Below are 22,496 nucleotides of genomic sequence, written 5' to 3'. Positions count from 1 at the left end.
GGATAACAGGCCTACAGATCCATTATTGATTGTCTAATTCCTATCTTGTCTGATCTTTGCAGGTGGTGGAGTTAATTGATAAAGAGGATATCGACATCTCGACAAAACAGGTTGCCGAGATTTTGGAATTGTTGCGCAAGGAAGAGAAGGTTGTAGAACAGCAGAAAGCGAAAGGGAAGTCTGAGAAGGAGCAGGCGGCAGAAATCCAGAACTGAACCGCTTCATCTAATAAAATGCTCACAATGTCAGAACACATCTAATTTCATTTGTTTGATTTTTGCAATTTGTTAAAATATAATATTCATAACTAGAGGAATCAAGTGGAGAATATGTACTGAAGAGGAATTGTAGATTGCTGCATTGTGCTACAGAAATGGAGTAATTTTCTGTTCTGCTGGGAATTGAATCCCACCATTCCAGAAGCTTGGAAACAATAGATAAGAAATTATTTTTTTCTTTTGAAAATACATATAAAAGAAATGTTATTGTGATGTGGTAAGCTCAAATAATATTGTTTTTATAAATCAACTAAACAACAGGAAAACATAGCATTGGTGGTGATCAGTTTTTAAAAATAAAAATGCTTACACTGGATTCCAGGTCAGCTAATTGGGATTAATGAATACTATATCGCTTTCAGGAAATATTTGCATTAACACACACATAATTCTGGACCACACTTGTTTCACTATTTATCTTCAACTCTTCAATACGGAAACTTATTTGAAATTTCAAAATCTTGCACACAAGATCCATTAAAACAGATTTTCTATAAATTCTAAAAATGAATGCCATACAGTGGAATTAGATAAATGCACCAAACCAAAGAGTTTTTTTTATGGTATTTTTGAAATGAACTAGATTCCATCTCTGAAATGTTATTGCAATCCTTAAAGGGTTAAATCCCAGTCATGTAGTGCATCTACTTAGCTATAACTTTGGCATTTTTAACATTATCTGAATGTTAATCTGCTTATCACGGTTTACTCCCACACACTCCAAACATCTTATGATTTACTGTAGTGCTGATTGACTGCATATGTTTTGTGATTCAGGTGTTAGGAATACACTCAGGTATTGCTAAATTTATTTTTGAAGTAGTTAAACATTTAGTGAATGAAAAAGCTGACCATGTTCAAATTGTGCCCGTATTTATATTGCAGATACTGTGTTGGTTGTGGCAATTGAGGTGGCTAATGAAATTTGAATGTTAACTACATTTCTATTCCATAACTTGTTCATTTTTATTATTTTTGCACTGCCATGGTAATGTACTTTCTTCATAATTGCATTGCTTCAAAAAGCACCTCCATATAAATAAGATACTGAGAAGCATGTTAACCTGCAGATTGTACACTCAATTCTGGTTTCCAATCCACTTGACACCACAGTGAAGTATATATTGATCCTTAATTGTTTCCTAAATTACTTGTATAAAACTAATGACTGTTGCACAAAGGTTGTATAGTTAGTGACCTATCTGTGCAGTATTTGCACTATTGACTTGTATATGATTTAAAAACATTTTTGTTTAGAATTGAGGTTGACTATCCATGACTAATGCAAAGTCTCTAACCACTGTGGCAAAAGTATATGCATGTTTTGATGGCATTTGCCATGGAGCTTACATAGTTTGGACTGAAAATTATTTGGATAAAGTGCTTTACTAAAACCTCAAACTTACATTTTCTTAAAAGTATTGCTATAGTCCTCTTTACATACATTTTCTGATTTTCCTTTAGGCATGACCATAGTGAACTCCGCTGCCTGTAATGAAGCTTTTGAGTTCAAATTCTTTTTCTGTTTTTAAGAAAAAGATCCACAACATCAAATAAGTTATTTAGAAACTAACAACTGTTCAGGTGATTGTGATTGTGATTGTGCTCTGGAAATGAGATCTCTGCAACTTGATGCACAGTGTGCATACTTTTGATCAGTTTCAAAGGCAACACAAACCGACCAGCTGAATGCATCACTAAATCAGGTTGTTTTTTAACATCAAAAGCTATTGGATTGTGCATTTTGCTCAAAGGAAGTCTATGATTGCTCATTTAGCTGTTTACAATTTCTCCATCATTCTCAACAACCACTAGGAACAAATTTGTGAGCTATCCATCCTCATCAGTTACCTCCGGTGTCCTACCATGTCACCCAATATGCAAATGCATTTGTTTTGGAAAATATTTTTTCCTCACCAAACCTGTTCCCAGGGGTCCCTGTGCAACTTTTCTTCCAGCTATTGTATAGTCCAATTCATTACTCATTGGAGTACTGTACCAATTGATTGTACTGCATGGTAGCTAATGGGATACTATACTCTCCTTTTTACCTATGACCTGGATTCAAATTTAGCCTGAAATGATGGTCTCCTTTCTTTTGGCTATAAAGGTTCTATGTTTTGTATTTAGGGCCACAATCTAAAGCTGCCCCTAAATTGGTAATGTAATTGAGAAATCTCTCAGATCTGGTTAGTGTGGGGAATAGAAAATTAATGCTGTATGAGAAAGTTTGCTATTCAGCGGTTGGGAGCTAAGCAGAGAGAACTTTACTTGTATTATACCCAATCTGGAACTATTGATGTTGGCACTCTAAGCACAATGTGTTTTTTTAGTGGAAGGAGAAGGATAGAGAAACAAAGTCCACTGACATCATTTTAGAAAAGAAAAGTGCAAAAAAAACAAATCAATCAAAGTTTAATTTGAGATGATATGATATACTCATTGTGTAACTACACTATAAATGACTCCCTTCCCCTTGTAAAGGGAAATGGAAGTGAAAATCAATCTGCAAAGTTTATCATTTAACAATTTTTCCTTGAAATTTCTTAAATGAACAACCATGATGATTAATGCCTGCTGGAAACTCATGCCTATTCTGATAGTCAACTATTAAGTGTTAGTGTAAAATATTATATGTTGTAAGCTCTACATATTTATCTTTGCCTTTATTGTGATAAATGCAAGCTCTGGTTCTGTTTTATTAACTTTTTCCTGTTTAACATGAATGTGTGCAGAAGTAGTGCACTGATCTTTGGAAAATATAATGGATACATATTTTTAAAAATTCAATGAAAATAATGGACTGGATTTGGAAAAAAGTTAAGATAAGAGGTCTGGGCATTTGTTTAAAAATGAAAAATGAATGATTAAAGTGCACACAATCTCCTGCAATGTCTTGACTGTTCTTATTTTTCTAAGGATTCTTCCATTTGTTTCCACACTTCAGCTGAAATTAAAATCTCAGGATCAGAGCGCAGCTAAAGTTTTAAAATGGTCTCAAGATGAATGCACTATGATTGCTGTTGTGTTTCACCCAGTAACCTAATGCCTGTCATTGGGGGAACAGACCTAGTTTACAAGTACCATAGGCATTTAAGCTTCAAGTAATATGACCAGTTCTGCACTTCAAGTACGAATTGACATCAAATTGGCGAGGGTCAGGATGGATAACTCCACCTTAGTAAGATGCACCACTTGCTCTCTGCTACTAACATAAATGGTCTTGTCTGTTATTATTTATATACATTGAGAGCTGATGGATATGTTCTTACAGGTTTACTATGTTGTTTGAGACTGTGTGGTTATATTTTAACAGTTCATTCTCATTTGCATAAGCACCCATTTACCTTGCCTGTGGGTGCTGATAGGTGTATTCAATTAAGGTATTGTAACAATTTATTGCACCAATTGCATTTAAATTTCTACTTCTAAATATGGACATTGCTTTCAAAAACTGCCTCTGAAAAAGCTTTCACTACTAGATTAGCATTATATCCAATGAATTAAGAGAAATGGACAGAGTTTTAAATGCAATCCTGCTCCCCGGAGACATGATCTGTCTCTTGAAGATTTTCTCTTGGGATTGAGATCAACTGGGCAGTAATGACTTAGGACAACATTAGGAACATATGAGGAAGACTGACAAAATACAGGAAGACATTAGTAAACTTTCAGAATTGGTGTGCAATGGCAAATTATTTTCAATATAGGTAAGCATTTTAGTAGGAAGAATGAGATGACATATTGCTTGGAAAATAAGAGTCTAAATAGGGTAGAGGATCAATAGGATCTAGGAATACAGATACACTTAAGTAATGACACAGGTTAACAAAGACATTAAAAAAGGCAAACAAAGCACTGGGGTTCATTTCTGGAGGGATAAAATTGAAAAGCCGAGAAGTTATGTTGAACTTTTATCAAACCTTGGCGAGACCACTTTTGGAATACTGTGTACAGTTCTGGTCTCCATTTTATAAAAAGGATATGGAAGCACTGGAGAAGGTGCAAAAAGATTTACAGGGATTATACCAATTAGGAAAGAGTGAAATGGAGCATAAGCAGCAGCATGGAGCTGTTGTGTCGAATGGCTGGTTTCTGTGTGTACATTCTATGTAAGAATTGCTAGATGAAAAAAGACCAAGGTCCGTCCAGTTCGCCTACTATAGTCCTGGTAGTCACACGAGCGGCGAGAGATTGTGGAGGGATGTGATCGGGGCCCAGGAGAGGCGTGAGTTCAGGGGCCCAGGGGCAGCACAGGCCAGCGCACACTGCGATATGTGTGTGCACTAGGTCCATGCAGCAGAGCTGGTCTCCAGTTAGTTTTGGATAATCCTTGCCACTGGACAAAGATCTAACTGTCAAGCCCGTATGGTGGTTGATGTGCAACAGTCACCACACTTTTTTTTTTTTAAATCCACGCACAGGAATCTTCCACCCTTCAGGGTGTAGTTCAGGATCTGGAATATTAGGTCCTTCATTGAAACACCTGTGAACTCATCCTTTTTTGGCGTGGAAGCAAGTCATCCTCGTTTCGAGGGACTGCCTATGTGTGATGAGATGAGTTACAGGATGCAACAAAAATGGGAGTTGTTGACTAATTGTAGCAATCAATCTCTCGTCAATTTGTCTACAACAGACCCAGCCATGAGGTGAGGAAAACCGCACTGATGGAGAATTTTGGGAACCAGGTCCCAAAGGGACAAATCTAGTATATTAAAAATTTGAAGATTTATAGTTCTGCCAGAAAATTCCCATTTAGAAAAAACGATTTAAAATTTACAAGATCTTTATTTAGTTAAGATCTACCGTTCAAGTTAGTCTGCCCACCTAGGTTCCTTTCCCCATTGTTGTGTACGTAGGGCTTTGTTTGAGGCCACCTATTTATATACTATCACCAAGTTTTGAACAAGACCCTTCAAGCTTGTAATCATTTGAAATTGCAGTGCACAGAACATGTAATATCCAATATTCTTACAGGGCTTGACAAGGTAGATACAGGGAGGATGTTTCCCCTGGCTGGGGAGTCTAGAACCAGGGGTCACAGTCTCAGAATAAGGGGTTGGCCATTTAGGACAGAGATGAGGAGACATTTCTTCACTCAGAAGGTGGTGAATCTTTGGAGGGCTGTGGAGGCTCAGTCGTTGAGTATATTCAAGACACAGATTTTTGGATATTAAGGGAATCAAGTTATTTATATGGGGATAGTGTAGGAAAGTGGAGTTGAGGTCGATGATCTTATTGAATGGCGGAGCAGGCTTGAGGGGCCGAATGGCCTACTCCTGCTCCTATTTCTTATGTTAAGTGCTCAAACCAGCATTGAGAAATTTACTGCCTGATCTAGTGTGCACATGCCTCTTTTTGAAGAGTCACACCCTCGAGTCCAGGGAACTTGTGCAAGAGCTAAACTCAATGGATCTCCAAGTATGCACAAGGGTACGACTGGAGTTTAGTAAGCTGAAACTGTTGCGCCTACCAGCACAGATTGCTGGTAAGCTTCCTGCTGCTTGTCCAGTTAAGGTTGCCCTACTAATTCGAGCACTGATTTGCTTGGTATATGTAGTGAAGTGTAAGGAGGTCCAGCTCCTGGCGACTGATCTAATCTGTCTTTTTTGCATTAGCTTGGCTGGCTGGTCAGTTATCACTGATGCCCTTGAGCACCTGTCTGGTTTAAGACATTGGATTACTGAGCCTGCCACAGAGGGTTAGTTTGTTTCAAAACTTCAATCAGGCTTATCTTTGTACCAAACCCTGCTTGCCCTTTTCCCACCCCCTGAATGAGGACACTCACTATTTGGTCATTCGGCAGCTGATGAATATAGATGTAATCCTTCAGTGAGAAGATTGTCGGTACCAAGAGCTCCTTACAAGAAGCTTGGTATGCAGCATAATTCACCAAGAAATATGAGTTACCATTATCCTCTTGACCATACCAGGTTTCCTGCTGCTTGTCCATCAGATGGATAAGTGGAGATTTTAAATCATCTGCTTGCCTTTCTGCAACCCAGTCATTATTGGTTGCAAACCTTGGCTATATGAATATATATTCACCTACCCAAGCTCCTAGTAATGTCTTCTAGTGCCATGTAGAAGGCTTACTTGTTATGACATGCTAGACTGAGCAGTTAATAAGAGTGGCCGACTCCCCAGGTTATTCAGGTGACAAATTTGTGTAGGCCAGAATCTCGTCCTTGCAATCATTTCCCAATTTGCGAGAATCCACCTCACAGCCAGCTCCTCAACTTCTCGTACAGGTCATAGGAAGCCCATGTATTGTTGAATTTTCAATCATGGAGGGAAACTATTTGGACATGCTTTTCATGCCATTAGCCTAGCCCTGTATTTGGACTGTGGTGTCATTGAAGAAAGGTGACAAAGAACAATTGTGGCTTTCATCTCATTAGCAACATCAACAACTTGCATTTAGATAGCATCTTTCAAATAGAAAAGCATCCCAAGGCACTTCACAGAATTGTTACATCGAGTGACTTCGAGCCTACAGCACAGAAACAGACCACTCGGCCCAGCTGATCTCTGCCAGCGTTTATGCTCCACATGAGCCTCCTCCCGCCGCTCTTCATCTAACCCTATCTGCGTACCCTTCTACTCCTTTCTCCTTAATGCATATCTAGTTTCCCCTTAAATTTACTTATGTTATTTTGCCTCAACTACTCCTTATGGTAGTATGCTCCACATTCTGACCACTTGAGGAAAGAGGTTTCTCCAGAATTTCGTATTGTAATCAAACAAAAATAAATGCTGAGCGAAAGGACATGTTTGGAGGAGTGACCAAAAACTTTGTGAAAGAGGTGAGAGCCTTATAAGAGGAGAGGGAGGTGAGGAGGGTTAAGAAGGGTGTGGCAGAGTGCAGGTCTTAGAAGGCTGAGAGTACAGTTGCCAATGGTCGGACAAAGGGAAGGAAAATGTACAAAAGGCCAGGATCGAAAATTCTGGGGCTTTTGTAGCACTTTAAGAGGTCTCCGCGATAGAGGTGAGGGCATGAAGGGTAAATGTTTTTGAGGATGAGAATTTTAAATTGGAGGTGTTGGGCCAGCAGACAGTGTAAGTCAGTGGAGACAAGGGTGATGAGTGAATGGGATTTGGTGCGATATAATATAACCAGCAGAGTTTTGGATGAGTTGAAGTTTGTGGAGCGGGGAGGCCAGTCAGGAGTGCATTAGAATAATCGAGTGTGGATGTGACCAAGGCATGGAACATAGGAACAAGAGTAGACCATTCAGCTCCTCGCTGTACACCCTCTAAGGCCAATGAATCTGCGTTGTACCCCCTCCAATGCCAATATATTTTTCCTGAGGTGCAGTGCTAATAACTGAATGCAGTACTCCAGATGTAGTCTTAGCAGCCTTGTACAACTGTGGCATAACTCATACCCCTTTGTATTCCAGCCCCCATGAGATAAAGGACAGCATTCTATTAGCCTTTTTGATTGGGCGAGGGTTTCACCAGCAGATGGGCTGAAGCAGGATTGGAGATAGGAATATTCAGTCCCTTGAGCGTAATCCACCATTCAATTAAATCGTAGCTGATCTGTGCCTTACCTCTGTTTACCTGCCTTTTCTCCACATGCCCCTTGATCTCTGTCTTAAAATTTTCAGTTGACCCAGCATCCACAGCCTTTTGGGGAGAAAGTTCCAGACTTCCTCTATCTTGATGGGCGGAAGTGGAAGTAGGCAGTCTTTGTGAGAAGATACAAGGTCGTATGAAATAAAAACAGAAAATGCTGGAAATATTCAACAGCAAAGTTCCTGTTATTTTTTTGGGTGCACGGCCCCTTTAAGGGACTACACGGCCCATTCATGCGCGGATTTTCCTATTTAAAAGCCAGTGAGCGGGCTACGCGGGAGCTGCAGAGCGCTGCGTGGCTGCGCAGCTTAACGGGAACGTTGTTCGGCATGTCAGGCAGCATCTGTGAAGAGAGAAACCCAGTTCTGACGAAAGGTCATCGACCTGAAATGTTAACTCTGTTTCTCTCTCTTCACAGATGCTGCCTGACCTGAGTATTTCCAGCATTTTCTGTTTTTATTTCCGATCTCCAGCATCCGCAGTATTTTTCTTCTGTATTGGGGGGTCATGTGAAGCTCAGCTTGGGGCTGAATAGAAGTACCGAGGTTACGTGGCCAGGGAGGCGGGGTGGAATAGGTGGCAAGGGTACAGAGTTTGTGCCAGGGGCTGAAGGTGTGATGCAGTCTTGAAATAGTAACCTGATGTGTGTGAGACCATATTTCGATACTCTTGCTGTTATTTGGAGCTTAATTCTTTTACAGTTAAATAATTGACGGTAGCTGAGAATTAAGCCTTAAACTATATCTGGGAATGGAGGACAGTCACTTATGGCATAGCATGAAGTTCCCTGGCCTGGAGGTGTCCAGCATACTGTCTTGGGGCCACATGTGCTCACCCAGGCCCTGACAGCTTGCCCTTTGTAGTCTGGACAACTCAATTCCATTTGTGATTCTAGGGGTAAATTCACCCTGTTGTAGCCCCATCTCTTACCCCAACTCCCTTGGAGCGCAGCTAGCTCCCTTGGAGCGCAGCTAGCTCCCTGCTGAGAATGTGCTGTCAGTAAGTTTACCCCGTTTCTGACTTGATGATTTGTCCTGTTTGAATTGTGTACGCCTTGATATTTGAGAAAAGTGGTTTTAGTGCTGTTACCTCATTGGTGACTAAATTTCAATCACAACATCAAGATCTACTATTACCAGCAACTTGAGAGATACGCAAGTTACGAGAAACATTGATTTTTACTTCGAGGCTCCATGACCCGCTCTGCTGCTCACAAAGGGCTCCCCGCCCCATGTGATTTCCCTGCCATCCCGAGGGTGATGAGATTTTGTTTGCAGAAGTTGCATTTCATTCATTGAATGAGGAAGACTGTACCGACCAGAGGCAAGTAACACCCCCCTCCATTTCAGAGATGTTAGTCTGAATTGAGTCTGGGGTGCCTGAAAGGGAGGCAAAAACCCTCATCGCATTTAAAAAGTACTTAGATATGCCCTTGAAGTGCAGTAATTTACAAGGCTACTGACCAAGAGCTGGAAAGTGGGATTAGGCTGGCTAGCTCTTTGGGCCGAATGGCCTCCTTCTGTGCCATAAATTTCTATGATTCTAGTGCTTCATGGAAAAGTCAACAGCAAGGTGAATTAAGCACAATCTGATTCAAGGATGCTTTTTTTGTGCATCACCTATTCACCCAGTCAAGTATCGTGCTTATAGCATATTTATAGTGATTGGCTTAAATAAGGTAAATTCAGTTCAGCCAGCTTCGAAACACAATGTGATCTCTTTATTCTGTGGGAATTTGCTATTGGAAAACTTGTATTTGAAGAGTGCTGCCCTGTGCAGAGAAGCTTTACTTTTCCGTACACTAAAGCACATCACTTTTCAGGGAGGCTTTCAGGGTGTCCCTGTAATGTTTCCTCTGCCCCCCCCCACCCCGCTTTGGCGCATTTGCCGTGAAGGAGTTCCGAGTAGAGCGCTTGCTTTGGGAGTCTCGTGTCTGGCATGCGAACGATGTGGCCCGCTAAACCCCAATGGCCATGTATAACACTGACCCATTCAGCCCAGGCGTTTGTCCATAGAGGTGGAAAGAAGACTTGCAGAGGAGTACCTTCACCACAAGGACTACAGCGGCTCAAGGGCAATTGGAGATGTGTAATAAATGCTGGCCTTACCAGCGAAGCCACATCTCATGAATTTTTTTTTAAATACTCATTGTCTAGTCTCACTGTAGATATAATAAGTACATAAGAACATAAGAAATAGGAACAGAGTAGGCCATCTGCCCCCTCGAGCCTGCTCAGCCATTCAATAAGATCATGGCTGATCTGATCATGGATTCAGTTCCACTTCCCCGCCCGCTCCCCATAACTTCTTATCTCCTTATCGCTCAAGAAACTCTCTATTTCTGTCTTAAATTTATTCAATGTCCCAGCTTCCACAGCTCTCCGAGGTAGCAAATTCCACAGATTTACAAACCTCTGAGAGAAGAAATTCCTCCTTATCACTGTTTTAAATGGACGGTCCCTTATTCTAAGATCATGCCCTCTAGTTCTAGATGCCCTCTAGTTCTAGTCTCCCCCATCAGTGGAAACATCCTCTCTGCATCCACCTTGTCAAGCCCCCTCATAAACTTATATGTTTTGATAAAATCACCTCTCATTCTTCTGAACTCCAATGAGTAGAGACCCAAACTACTCAACTTTTCCTCATAAGTCAACCCCTCATCCCCGGAGTCAACCTAGTGAACCTTCTCTGAACTGCCTCCAAAGCAAGTATAGCTTTTCTTAAATATGGAAATCAAAACTGCACGCAGTATTCCAATACCTTATATAGCTGTAGCAAGACTTCCCTGCTTTTATACTCCATCCCCTTTGCAATAAAGGCCAAGACACCATTGGCCTTCCTGATCACTTGCTGTACCTGCATATTATTCTTTTGCGTATCATGCACAAGTACCCCTAGGTCCTGCTGTACTGCAGCACGTTGCAATCTTTCTCCATTTAAATAATTACTTGCTCTTTGATTTTTTCTGCCAAAGTGCATGACCTCACACTTTCTAACATTATACTCCATCTGCTAAATTTTTGCCCACTCAGCATGTCTATGTCCTTTTGCAGATTTTTTGTGTTCTCCTCACACATTGCTTTTCCTCCCATCTTTGTATCGTCAGCAAACTTGGCCACATTACACTCAGTTCCTTCTTCCAAGTCGTTAATATAGATTGTAAATAGTTGGGGTCCCAGAACTGATCCCTGCGGCACCTTTACATGTTGCCAACCAGAGAATGAACCATTTATCCCGACTTTCTGTTTGTTAGCCAATCCCTTATCCATGCTAATGTTACCTCCAACCCCTTTTATCTTGTGCAGTAACCTTTTATGTGGCACCTTGTCAAATGCCTTCTGGAAGTCCAAATACACCACATCCACTGGTTCCCCATTATCCACCCTGTTCGTTACTTCCTCCAAGAACTCCAGCAAATGTGTCAAACATGACTTCCCCTTCATAAATCCATGCTGAGTCTGCCTGACCGAATTTTGCTTTTCCAATTGTCCCACTACTGCTTCTCTAAAAATGGATTCCAACATTTTCCCAACCACAGATGTTAGGCTAACTGGTCTATAATTTCCTGCTTTTAGTCTGCCTCCTTTTTTAAATAGGGGCATTACATTTGCAGTTTTCCAATCTGCTGGGATCTCCCCAGAATCCAGGGAATTTTGGTAAATTACAACCAATGCATCCACTATCCCTGCCGCTACTTCTCTTAACACCCTAGGATACAAGCCATCAGGTCCAGGAGATTTATCTGTCTTTAGTTGAATGTAAGAGATTTAGGACAGAGCGTAAGGGAAATCTTTTCACATGGGGTTTTGAAACCATGGAATGCATTCCAGGTATGAAGAAAAAACATTTACGATGATGAGAAATGTTTAAGGAGTGGAGGATAAAGAAATATAAGAACAGAATGGGCACATGGCATTAGGACTACTGCTGATGTGGAGGATAAACACCAACACAAATTTATTGGGCCAAATGGCCTGTTTCTATGTAAAGGCAGGGCTTGACTCTGCGCCTGCACATTCTACCCTACGTAAACTTGAGATGATCCTAACTCGCACCAAGTCCTGCTCACCCATCACCCCTGTGCTCGACGACCTACACCGGCTTCTGGTTAATCAATGCCTCAATTTCAAACTTCTCATCTTTGTTTTCAAATCCCTCCATGGCCTCGCCCCTCCCTGTAACCTCCTCCAGCCCCACAACCCCCTGAGATGCCTGCACTCCTCTAATTCTGCCCTCTTGAGCATCCTTGCTTATAATCACTCAACCATTGGTGGCTGTGTCTTCTGTTGCCTAGACCCCAAGCTCTGGAACTCCCGGCCTAAACCTCTCCACCTCTCTACCTCTCCTCCTTCAAGACGCTCCTTAAAACCTACCTCTTTGCACCTGCGCTAATTTCTACTTATGCAGCTCGGTGTCAAATCTTTTATCTCATAATACTGTGAAGCACCTTGGGATGTTTCATTACGTTAAAGGCGCTATATAAATGCAAATTGTTGTTGTTGCACCCGAGTGGCCTTGAGCGACATTACGCATTGTCCACCAATTCACTCAAAGCTTTCTGCCACAGGTGGGCACTGCAGGATATAGCCTGTGTTATAAACAATCGGAAGGGAACAGCCATTTAATTTAATACACGCATGTATATTTAGTTGCTGGGTCACTTGTTCTGTTTTAGGAGTCCTCTCCTCCCAGGATCCCCTCTACTTGGCAAGATAGTTTGTTCCAAGTGCACTGGGTTCCTGCCCAATGTCACTCCATTGACCCAGGCAAAATAGAGACATCAGTGTTCTCAAGCACCCAGATAATGGGTGTGCATGTACGGAGTATCTGGGACGTATAAACGCCAGAGATTTTCCCCCTCTTGTCCCACTCATCTGACTCCAACCCCATTCTACCTGACACACGTGTTTCTGTTACCAGGATACACACATGCTCCTCTTTGCTCTCACAGCAAGGCAAAGGCAGAAAATACTGATTGTCTTATACAGCCCCTGTAAGATGAGTGAAAAGGGTTCTATTACCACCCTTGCTGAATCTTGGCACCAGTATCACATGATGAGCAGAGATATGGAATGCGGCCTAAAATTGAAATGGGCAAAGGGAGGAAGGGAGGGGGATTTGCATTGTGAGGCATAGGTATTGAAAGCAATCGAATTTGGGGGGTGGTGGGGGGGGAAGGGAGAAAGCAGAAGCTGTCGTAAAGAGGATTCATCATCATCATCATCGGCAGTCCCTCAGAATTGAGGAAGACTTGCTTCCATTCTAAAAATGAGTCCTTAGGTGACTGAACAGTCCAATACGGGAACCACAGTCCCTGTCACAGGTGGGACAGATAGTCGTTGAGGGAAAGAGTGGGTGGGACAGGTTTGCCGCACGCTCTTTCTGCTGCCTGCGCTTGGTTTAGCATGCTCTTGGCGATAAAACTCGAGGTGCTCAGCGCCCTCCCGGATGCACTTCCTCCACTAAGGGCGGTCTTTGGCCAGGGACTCCCAGGTGTCTGTGGGGATGTTGCACTTTATCCGGGAGGCTTTCAGGGTGTCCTTGTAACGTTTCCTCAGCCACCTTTGGCTCGTTTGCCGTGAAGGAGTTCTGAGTAGAGTACTTGCTTTGGGAGTCTCGTGTCTGGCATGCGAACAATGTGGCCTGCCCAGCAGAGCTGATCAAGTGTGGTCAGTGCTTCAATGCTGGGGATGTTGGCCTGGTCGAGGACGCTAATGTTGGTGCGCCTGTCCTCCCAGGGGATTTGTAGGATCTTGCAGAGACATCGTTGGTGTTATTTCTCCAGTGACATGAGGTGTCTACTGTACATGGTCCATGTCTTTGAGCCATACAGGAGGGTGGGTATTACTACAGCCCTGTAGACCATGAGCTTGGTGGCAGATATGAGGTCCTGGTCTTCAAACACTCTTTTCCTCAGGCGACTGAAGGAGATTATTGAGGCACACAAGGTAGAATGGAAATTAGAGGCAGAAGCTTCGAGCAAAGTGGGGGAGGGTGAGCGAGGCAAAGATCAAAGCCAAATACTACAGGTGAGAAGAATACAACTCAGTTAACACCACCGCCTGTCACTTGCAATTATTGCTAATAAATGAAGACCCGTGGTTCAAATGTTGCATCACCATCCCAAGGTACAAGCACATCTGTGATGCATAACTAATTGAGTTTGAATTTGGTACAATATCTCCATGTATTTCGGGGAGAAATAATTTGTCCATTTCTCCAGCAGATGGTGCTGTGGGACAACGTCAGAGCACTTTTGCAGACAAGCCCAACTCTGTACTTGCCTGATGTCCCAGTCACCATCAGAGGATAAAAAAAAAAATCATGGTCCGGATTTTGAGGTGGGTATGGTGGCCTACTCTCAGTGTGCACCGGCATATGCTGAAACCCGAACATACGGTCTGCCAATGTAGGCGTTGACAGGCCACCCGCCTTGCCCATGAAAAATCAATTTCTGCTGCAGAGTTGGGCTATTTGCCCATCAACTGGCCAGCAATTGGGTACGGAAATGTTACGGTTGATGCAAACAGACACACAGCCTGTTTGCATCATCGTAAGGGGAAACTCAGGCATGTTTGAAACATTTTCTTCTCGAAAATCATACAGTTTAACTGTATCAAATTAGTTTTTCTTCTTTCAGCAAAAATTTGAGTTTCAGTGATGTCGATAACATTATCAACAAAAGTAAATTTTTAAGGAAGTTGGTGGAATGAAACTAATTAGGAATTAAATACCAATCCTGTAAATTGCATTTAAATTTGATTACAGGATTCCAATAAATCTGATTACGGGATTCCCTTCTGAAACTCTGTTTTCTGATTTGAAGACCAGACCGCAAGTTTTCGCAGGAGGGCCATCATCAGGTAGGTGTATATTCTTTCCGCAGCTCGGCGATTTTTGTCCTGATATATACTTACTCGCAGATCTCCACGGTATTACTCACTGTGAATAAACTTTCTTTTTCTACAATAAGAGTGTTAACAACAAAATGTGAAGAGGAAGGTGTGACAGGAAATTAGTGTGATACTTATATATGCTAGACTTAAAAAATACATTCCAACTATTATGTAAACATTCATATATTTTTGAGGTACTTGAGCCTGCATATAGGGCTCCTGGATTCTCCTATTCATTGTTCTATTTTTAAGTTAGAGGGAGATGAGCAGGGGGTGAGATATTTGGATTTCACGAATCAGGACGCCGGAGTGAGAGAATCCTAGGTCTTGCAGAAGGGTCTGGAGCAGCCAGGCAATTGGAGAGACTAACATCTCTTCTGTTAATTCAACTGTGTTAATGGGCTGCCTCACATCTTAGAAAACTGGCCTTTGACTGCAGCTTTTCAGTTCGCTTTCTGAGAATAGAGAGACATGTTATGGAGCTCGTGTCGCTCACTTCACGAGCAACACTGAAACGGAGGAGCGTCCTCCTCCGTTTCGGATGCCCCCAAAAGTTCGTCACCATCCTCCGCGTGCTCCACGACGACATGCAGGCCGTGATCCTTATCAACGGATCCATCACAGACCCAATCCACGTCCGGACCGGGGTCAAACAGAGCTGTGTCATCGCCCCAACCCTCTTCTCAATCTTCCTCACTGCCATGCTCCACCTCACAGTCAACAAGCTCCCCGCTGGAGTGGAACTAAACCACAGGACCAGTGGGAACCTGTTCAACCTTCGCCGTCTCCAGGCCAGGTCCAAGACCACACCGATCTCTGTCGTCGAGCTACAGTACGCGGACAACGCCTGCATCTGCGCACATACAGAGGCTGAACTCCAGGACATAGTCGACGTATTTACTGAGGCATACGAAAGCATGGGCCTTACGCTAAACATCTGTAAGACTAAGGTCCTCCACCAGCCTGTCCTCGCCACACAGCACTGCTCCCCAGTCATCAAGATCCACGCCGTGGCCCTGGATAATGTGGACCATTTCCCATACCTCGGGAGCCTTTTATCAACAAAAACAGACATTGATGAGGAGATTCAACACTGCCTCCAGTGCACCAGCGCAGACTTCGGCCGCCTGAGGAAAAGAGTATTTGAAGGCCAGGCCCTTAAATCTACCACCAGGCTCATGGTCTACAGGGCTGTTGTAATACCCGCTCTCCTGTACGGCTCAGAGACATGGACCAATATACAGTAGACACCTCAAGTCGCTGGAGAAATACCACCAACAATGCCTCCGCAAGATCCTACAAATCCCCTGGGAGGACAGACGCACCAACATCAGTGTCCTCGTCCAGGCCAACATCCCCAGCATTGAAGCACTGACCACACTCGATCAGCTCCGTTGGGCAGGCCACATCGTTCACATGCCAGACACGAGACTCCCAAAGCAAGTGCTCTACTCGGAACTCCTTCATGGCAAACAAGCCAAAGGTGGACAGAGGGAATGTTACAAGGACACCCTCAAAGCTTCCCTGATAAAGTGCAACATCCCCACCGATACCTGGGAGTCCCTGGCCAAAAACCGCCCTAAATGGAGGAAGTGCATCTGTGAGGGCGCTGAGCGCCTCAAGTCTCATCGGCGAGAGTATGCAGAAAACAAGCGCAGGCAGCGGAAAGAATGTGCGACAAACCTGTCCCACCCACCCTTACCCTCAACGACTATCTGTCCCTCCTGTGACAGGGACTGCAGCTCTCGTATTGAACTGTTCAGCCACCTAAGGACTCATTCTAAGAGTGGAAGCACGTCTTCCTCGATTCCGAGGGACTGCCTATGATGAAACACAGAAAATGAAGGAAATCTCAATGGGTCAGGCAGCATCTGTGGAGAGAAAAACAGAGTTAATGTTTCAGGCTGATGACCCTTCGTCAGAACTGACGAATGTTCGAATAGAGCACATTCTTAAGGAGCACTGAAAGTGAGAGGGAAAGAAAGAACAAAAGAGAAGATCTGTGATAGGGTGGAAGACAGGAGAGATTAGAGAGACCAAAGGGATGATGGGCCGACTTGAAATGGTAATAGCAGAAGTTAGAAAAAGGTTAGTCTCCATAGGGTGTAAATGGCAGAATAATTACCAGCTGCCATCGGAGAGAGAGAGAGATAGAAATGACATAATATTGGGAGGGGAGGGGGGAGGGGGTGGAAGGGAGCCAAATATGGGCAGAAGTTATGGTCTGAAATTATCGAACTCGATGTCGAGTCCAGAAGGCTGTAAAGTACCTAAACGAAAAATGAGGTGCTGTTCCTCGAGCTTGCGTTGAGCTTCATTGGAACAGTGTAGGAGGCTGAGGACGGAGAGGTCAGAGTGGGAGTAGAGCGGAGAATTAAAGTGACAGGCGACCGGAAGCTCAGGGTCCAGAAAGCATAAGTGTCTAAGAGGCAGGCAATATTGTTCTTGGGATGTGAGTAACACTGACAAGCAGTCAGGTTTATTATCCCTCCCTGAGGGCATTGAGTCAACTATGCATTGTGGGATTTTACTTTCCCATGGTCTTTGACTTTCATGACCAGTCTGCCATATGGGACCTTATCAAAAGCTTTGCTAAAATCCACATATACTACATCATACGCACTGCCCTCATCGACCCTCCTACTTATCGCCTCGAAAAATTCAATCAAGTTAGTCAGACACGACCTTCCCTTAACAAATACGTGCTGACAGTCATTGATTAATCCATGTCTTTCCAAATAAAGATTTATCCTGTCCCTCAGGACTTTTTCCAATAATTTTCCCATCATTGAGTTTAGGCTGACTGGCCTGTAATTACTCGGTCTATCCCTTTCTCCCTTTTTAAACATAGGGTTGTGGGGCTGGAGGAGATTACAGAGATAGGGAGGGGCGAGGCTATGGAGGGATTTGAAAATAAGGACGGTCACTGGAAAGCAAGCAGGAGTAAACCCTTCCAGATTACCCTGAGCCCTCCTTCCTAGCTGAGGTACACTGAGACCAACTCGAGCACCTCCATCACCGCCCAAGCTGAGAACAGTTAATTTCGTACAGACCTGAGATTAAACTTGTAACCTTCCTGGTCTGGGATACTCTGTACCAATTCACGTGATGCGTTTAGCACTGAACCATTAGTGAGCAAAAATCAGAAAATGCAACATAGAATCATACAGCCCAGAATGAGACCATCGTGTCTATTCTTGCTTTTTCAAAGAGCTATCCAATTAGTTCCACTCCCCTGCACTTCCCTCTTAGTCCTGCAAATTTATCGTATTCAGCAATATCTAATTCCCTTTTGACTATTACTGTTGAATCTGCTTCCACCACATTTTCAGGTAGTGCATTCCAGATTGTAACAACTCGCTGCGTAAATAAATCTCACCTCATTTTCCTGCTGAATTTTTTGCCAAGTATATTAAATCTGCTTTCTCTGTTTACCGACCCTCCTGTCAATGGAAACAGTTTCTCCCTATCTACTCTTTCAAAACCCTTCATAATTTTGAACACCTCTATTAAATCTCCCCTTAACTTTCACTGCTCGAAGGAGAGCAATCCTAGCTTCTCTGGTCTCTCTACTTAACTGAAGTCCCTCATCGCAGGCACCATTCTGGTAAATCACCTCTACACCCTCTCCAAGGCCTTGACATCCTTCCTAAAGTGGAGTGCCCAGAATTGGACACAACACGCTAGCTGAGGCCTAACCAGCGATTTATAAATGTTTAGCACAACTTGGCTGTTTTTGTACTTTGTGGCCTGGATATTAACAGGGGTGGGTTACGTAAGCAGGGCGGGGGGGAGGAGGGGGTGGGCTGGTGGTGGTGCGGGGGGGGGGGGGGGCAAAGTTTTGGACAGGAAACCCAGAAGTCCGTATTTCTCTGCATGCTCCACAGTGTGCGTCTTTTGGCCCTGACAGGCTCCCCGTCTGAAAATCAGCTGATTGACATGGTTGGCTTCCAATCAGGCGGGGAGCAGGCCGCAGGACCAGGTAGGCCCGATCCCCAATCCCGGGGAGGCGCGCAGTCCGATCCTGAAGGAGGTCCGATCCCTGATCTTAGGGGAGGGTCCGAACCCCATCCCTTGGGCGTCTGATTCCCGGGCCTTTGTATGGGGAGGGGTCTGATGGGGAGCTTGAGAGGACAGTGGGAAGCACTTCTGCTCCTCTTGGACCACAAGTAGTGCTGCGAAAGGCTTAGCTTCTCCCTGAAGATATCCTCACTTCGTTTCAGCTGTCGGGTTCCCCGAGGCCTGGGAAACCCGGTCGGCCACTGTAAAACCTGCAAAGCAGGTTAACTCAGAGGCTGCCAGCCTCATTAACATATTTAAATTGCTAACCCGCCTCCTGGGAGTGGGTTGGCTGCCCGGCCCCTTGTCCCAACTCTGTAAAACCCAGAAGTGGGCAGGTTGGAGTCTGATTTCAGAATTCTAAAATTTTCACCCCCCTCACTCACTCCCGAACCACCTGTTTTTGTGTGCTGAAATTCCTGCCTATGTACCTGTGACTCAGTGGGTAGCACTCACGCCTCTCAGTCAGCAGGTTGTGGGTTTAAGTCCCACTCCAGGGATTTAAGCACAAAAAAGTCTGGGCTGACACTCCAGTGCAGTAATGAAGGAATGCTGCACTGTCGGAGGTGCCGTCTTTCGGATGAGATGTTAAGCTGAGGCCCGACTGCTCTCAGGTGGACGTAAAAGATCCTATGGTACTCTTTCGAAGAAGAGCAGGGAAGTTATCCCCTGGTGTCCTGGCCAACAATATTTATCCCTCAATTAACATAACAAAAAAACAGATTATCTGGTTATTGTCACATTGCTGTTTGTGTTTGCAAATTGGCTGCTGTGTTTCCCACATTACAACAGTGACTACATTCCAAAAGTACTTGATTGGCTGTAAAGTGCTTTGAGACATCCGGTGGTCGTGAAAGGCTCTGTATAAATGCATGTCTTTCTTTCGATTTATTAGACCAAGGATCCCATGTACTTTTTACACAGTGTTATCAACTTGTTGTGCCACCTTCAAAGATTTGCATATGTGAACCCCCAGACCTCTCTGTTCCTGCACCTTCTTTAAAATTGTACCATTTCATTTATATTGAATTATAATTAAATGATTATATATTTATATTATCTATAAATGTATATATAAATGCAATAGTATGAAGATGAGTACAGCACATTAATGGACTGTACCTCTCTATGAAATACTAAGCTCCTCAATGTGACAGATTCCTATAAAGACCATTCTGTCCCATTACATGTTGTATGTGGTGAGATAAATTGGCAGCTTTCCAGTAAAAGCTCCCATTTAATGAAGTTCACTGTCTCTTGGAGTCGGATAAGATTAATGATACCTACTATATATGAAAAAGATACCGGAAGTTTGTGTCCTCATGTCCCTGTAATGGCTGTTCAGTCACAGTGCAGCCACGTAATAATTTCAGTTCCTGTATGCCTGTAAGGCAAGGTCAGCTCGAACAGCTGTAGCGTCTGTCTGGGAACAGAACTCATTACCTTCGGTTTCCAAGAATAGCATGGAAATGACCACTTACAATATGTAGTGCCTGATGACATTGCTCAGAAACAGAGTGGTCCATAACGAGAAAGCAGAAACCCAGCATTAAAACTCTCGGAAAGCTATATTTCACGTCCATTTGTTTGCCTCCAATGTCAAGAGCATTAGGGGGACTGGAATCCCCTGGGGAGGGGGCGGGGTGGGGCCAGGTTGCTCAGACCAATTCCAGTGGCCACAACACATTCATGTTTTGGAGGTGGTGCAGAGAAGAGCTGTTGAGATGATGCCCGCTGTCAGAGATCTGATTTATGAGGAACGACTGGAGAAACTGTCACCTTGCAGCCTGGAAAGGAAGCTTCTCAGAGGTGATCCTATAGCGGTGTATAATTAGTTAGATTGTGGAACTCGCTATCACAGGGAGTATTTGAGGAGAATAGCATTAATGTATTTAAGGGAAAGCTAGATAAGTGCTTGAGGGAGAAAGGAATAGAAGGATATGCTGATTGGGTTGAGGAAGTAGGATGGGAGGAGGGTCGTGTGGAACATATAAACACCAGCTTAGACCAGTTGGCCGACCGGCCTGTTACTGTGCTGTAAATTATGAAACAGAGAGAGGCCATTCGGCCCATCATGACCGTGTCGGTTGAAAAAGAGCTACCCAGCCTAATCCCACCTTCCAGCACTAGGTCCATAGCCCTGTAGGTCACAGCTCTTCAAGTGCACATCCAAGTACTTTTTAAATGTGGTGAGGGTTTCTGCCTCCACCACCCTTTCAGGCAATTAGTTCCAGACCCCTCTGCATGAAACATTTTTCCCTCATCTCCCCTCTAATCTTTCTACCAACTACTTTAAATCCATGGCCCCTGTTGCTAAGGGAAACGGGTCCTTCCTATCCACTTTATCGACACCCCGCTCAATTTTATACTCCTCAATTAAATCTCCCCTCAGCCCCCTCTGTTCCAAAGAAAACAACCCCAGCCTATCCAATCATTCCTCCCAGCTAAAATTTTCCAGTCCTGGAAAATCCTTGTAAATTTCCTCTGCACCCTCTCTTGTGCAATCACATCTTTCCTGTAATGTGGTGACCAGAACTAAATGCAGTACTCCAGCCGTGGCCCAACTAGCGTTTTATGTAGTTCTAGCGTAACTTCCCTGCTCTTATATTCTATGCCTCGGCTAATAAAGGAAAGCATTCCGTATGCCTTTTCATTGACCTTATCGACCTGTCCTGCTACCTGTAATATAATTCGGGCTTGACAGAGCTAGGTCTTGGTCCAGTGGCAAGGATTACTTAAGACGACTGGAGACCTGCTCTGCTGCACGGATCTAGTGCAGGTCAAGGCAGCAGAAACATTGCTTTAGCACCCCGATTGTCTGCTCGATGAAGTTCCATGTGGCAACATGGCTGTCATTTTACAACTGCTGGTTGTTAAGTCTGGAAGAACTCCACAAGACTGAGTACTGTGAGCTAAAACTGGTGTGACCTTAGTCTCTTTAATACAACTCCAGAGTGCCTAAGCAGCATGGCACACAGCCTTTTATACTCCCTTGCACGAGGTGTGCAGGCGGCCCTTGGGCCTCCAACAGTTGCGCCCTCTGATGGCAAGTCTTACACAGTTACAATGTTTACATACATAACACTGGCCACGAGTGGTGGGGTTGTGGAAGGGAGTCACCAGCCTTGTGTAGAGCGTGAAGGCCCCGAACTGCGTGAGAACACCAGCGGAAGGTCGGAGCCATAAAAGGAGTGGCAAGCAGCAGCCCGGGAGCAGCGTGGAGGCATACTATATCAGGAGCAATGCGAGTTGGTGCAGGAGGGCGACGGCAGCGAAGAGTGACGTCATCAAGGTTCAGGTTGGTGATTGGAGCGTGGGCCGATATAGCAGAAGCGGTGAGAGACTGTGGAGGGACATGATCGGGGCCCAGGAGAGGCGTGAGTTCGGGGCCAGGGGCCCAAGGGCAGCACAGGCTAGCCCACACTGCGATATGTGCGCACTAGGTCTGTGCAGCAGAACAGGTCTCCAGTCATCTTGGGTAATCCTTGCCACTGGACCAAGACCTAGCTCTGTCAAGCCCGTGTGGTGGCTGGTGTACAACGGCCACCACACGTTAAAAAATCCACGCACAGGGATCTTCCACCCTTCATCATGTAATTCAGGACCTGGAATTTTAGGTCCTTCATTGGAACATCTGTGAACTTATCCTTTTTTGGTGTGGAAGCAAGTCAGCATCATTTCG

The 22,496-nt window shown here is 44.1% G+C and overlaps 1 protein-coding gene and 1 long non-coding RNA gene across 3 annotated transcripts in view; one reads left to right on the top strand and one right to left on the bottom strand.

Annotated features, from left to right (window-relative positions):
- Positions 1 to 3,170, top strand: part of letm1 (leucine zipper-EF-hand containing transmembrane protein 1) — a 103,543-nt gene extending 100,373 nt beyond the window's left edge. For both annotated transcript variants that reach the window (XM_070866923.1, XM_070866922.1), the window contains exon 14: positions 63 to 3,170. In XM_070866923.1, coding sequence (XP_070723024.1) covers positions 63 to 215 — 153 coding nt within the window. In that variant the 3' untranslated portion in view covers positions 216 to 3,170. The remainder of the gene's footprint in view (positions 1 to 62) is intronic.
- The window catches only part of LOC139237535 (uncharacterized), a 154,569-nt gene that overhangs the window by 95,226 nt on the left and 36,847 nt on the right, over positions 1 to 22,496 (bottom strand). The gene's annotated exons all lie outside the window — the stretch shown is intronic.

This window comes from Pristiophorus japonicus, chromosome 2 (genome assembly GCF_044704955.1).
Source record: "Pristiophorus japonicus isolate sPriJap1 chromosome 2, sPriJap1.hap1, whole genome shotgun sequence".
Taxonomy (NCBI): Eukaryota; Metazoa; Chordata; class Chondrichthyes; family Pristiophoridae; genus Pristiophorus; species Pristiophorus japonicus.
Note: the sequence above shows the minus strand (reverse complement) of the source record. Positions and strands in the feature narration are given on the sequence as shown.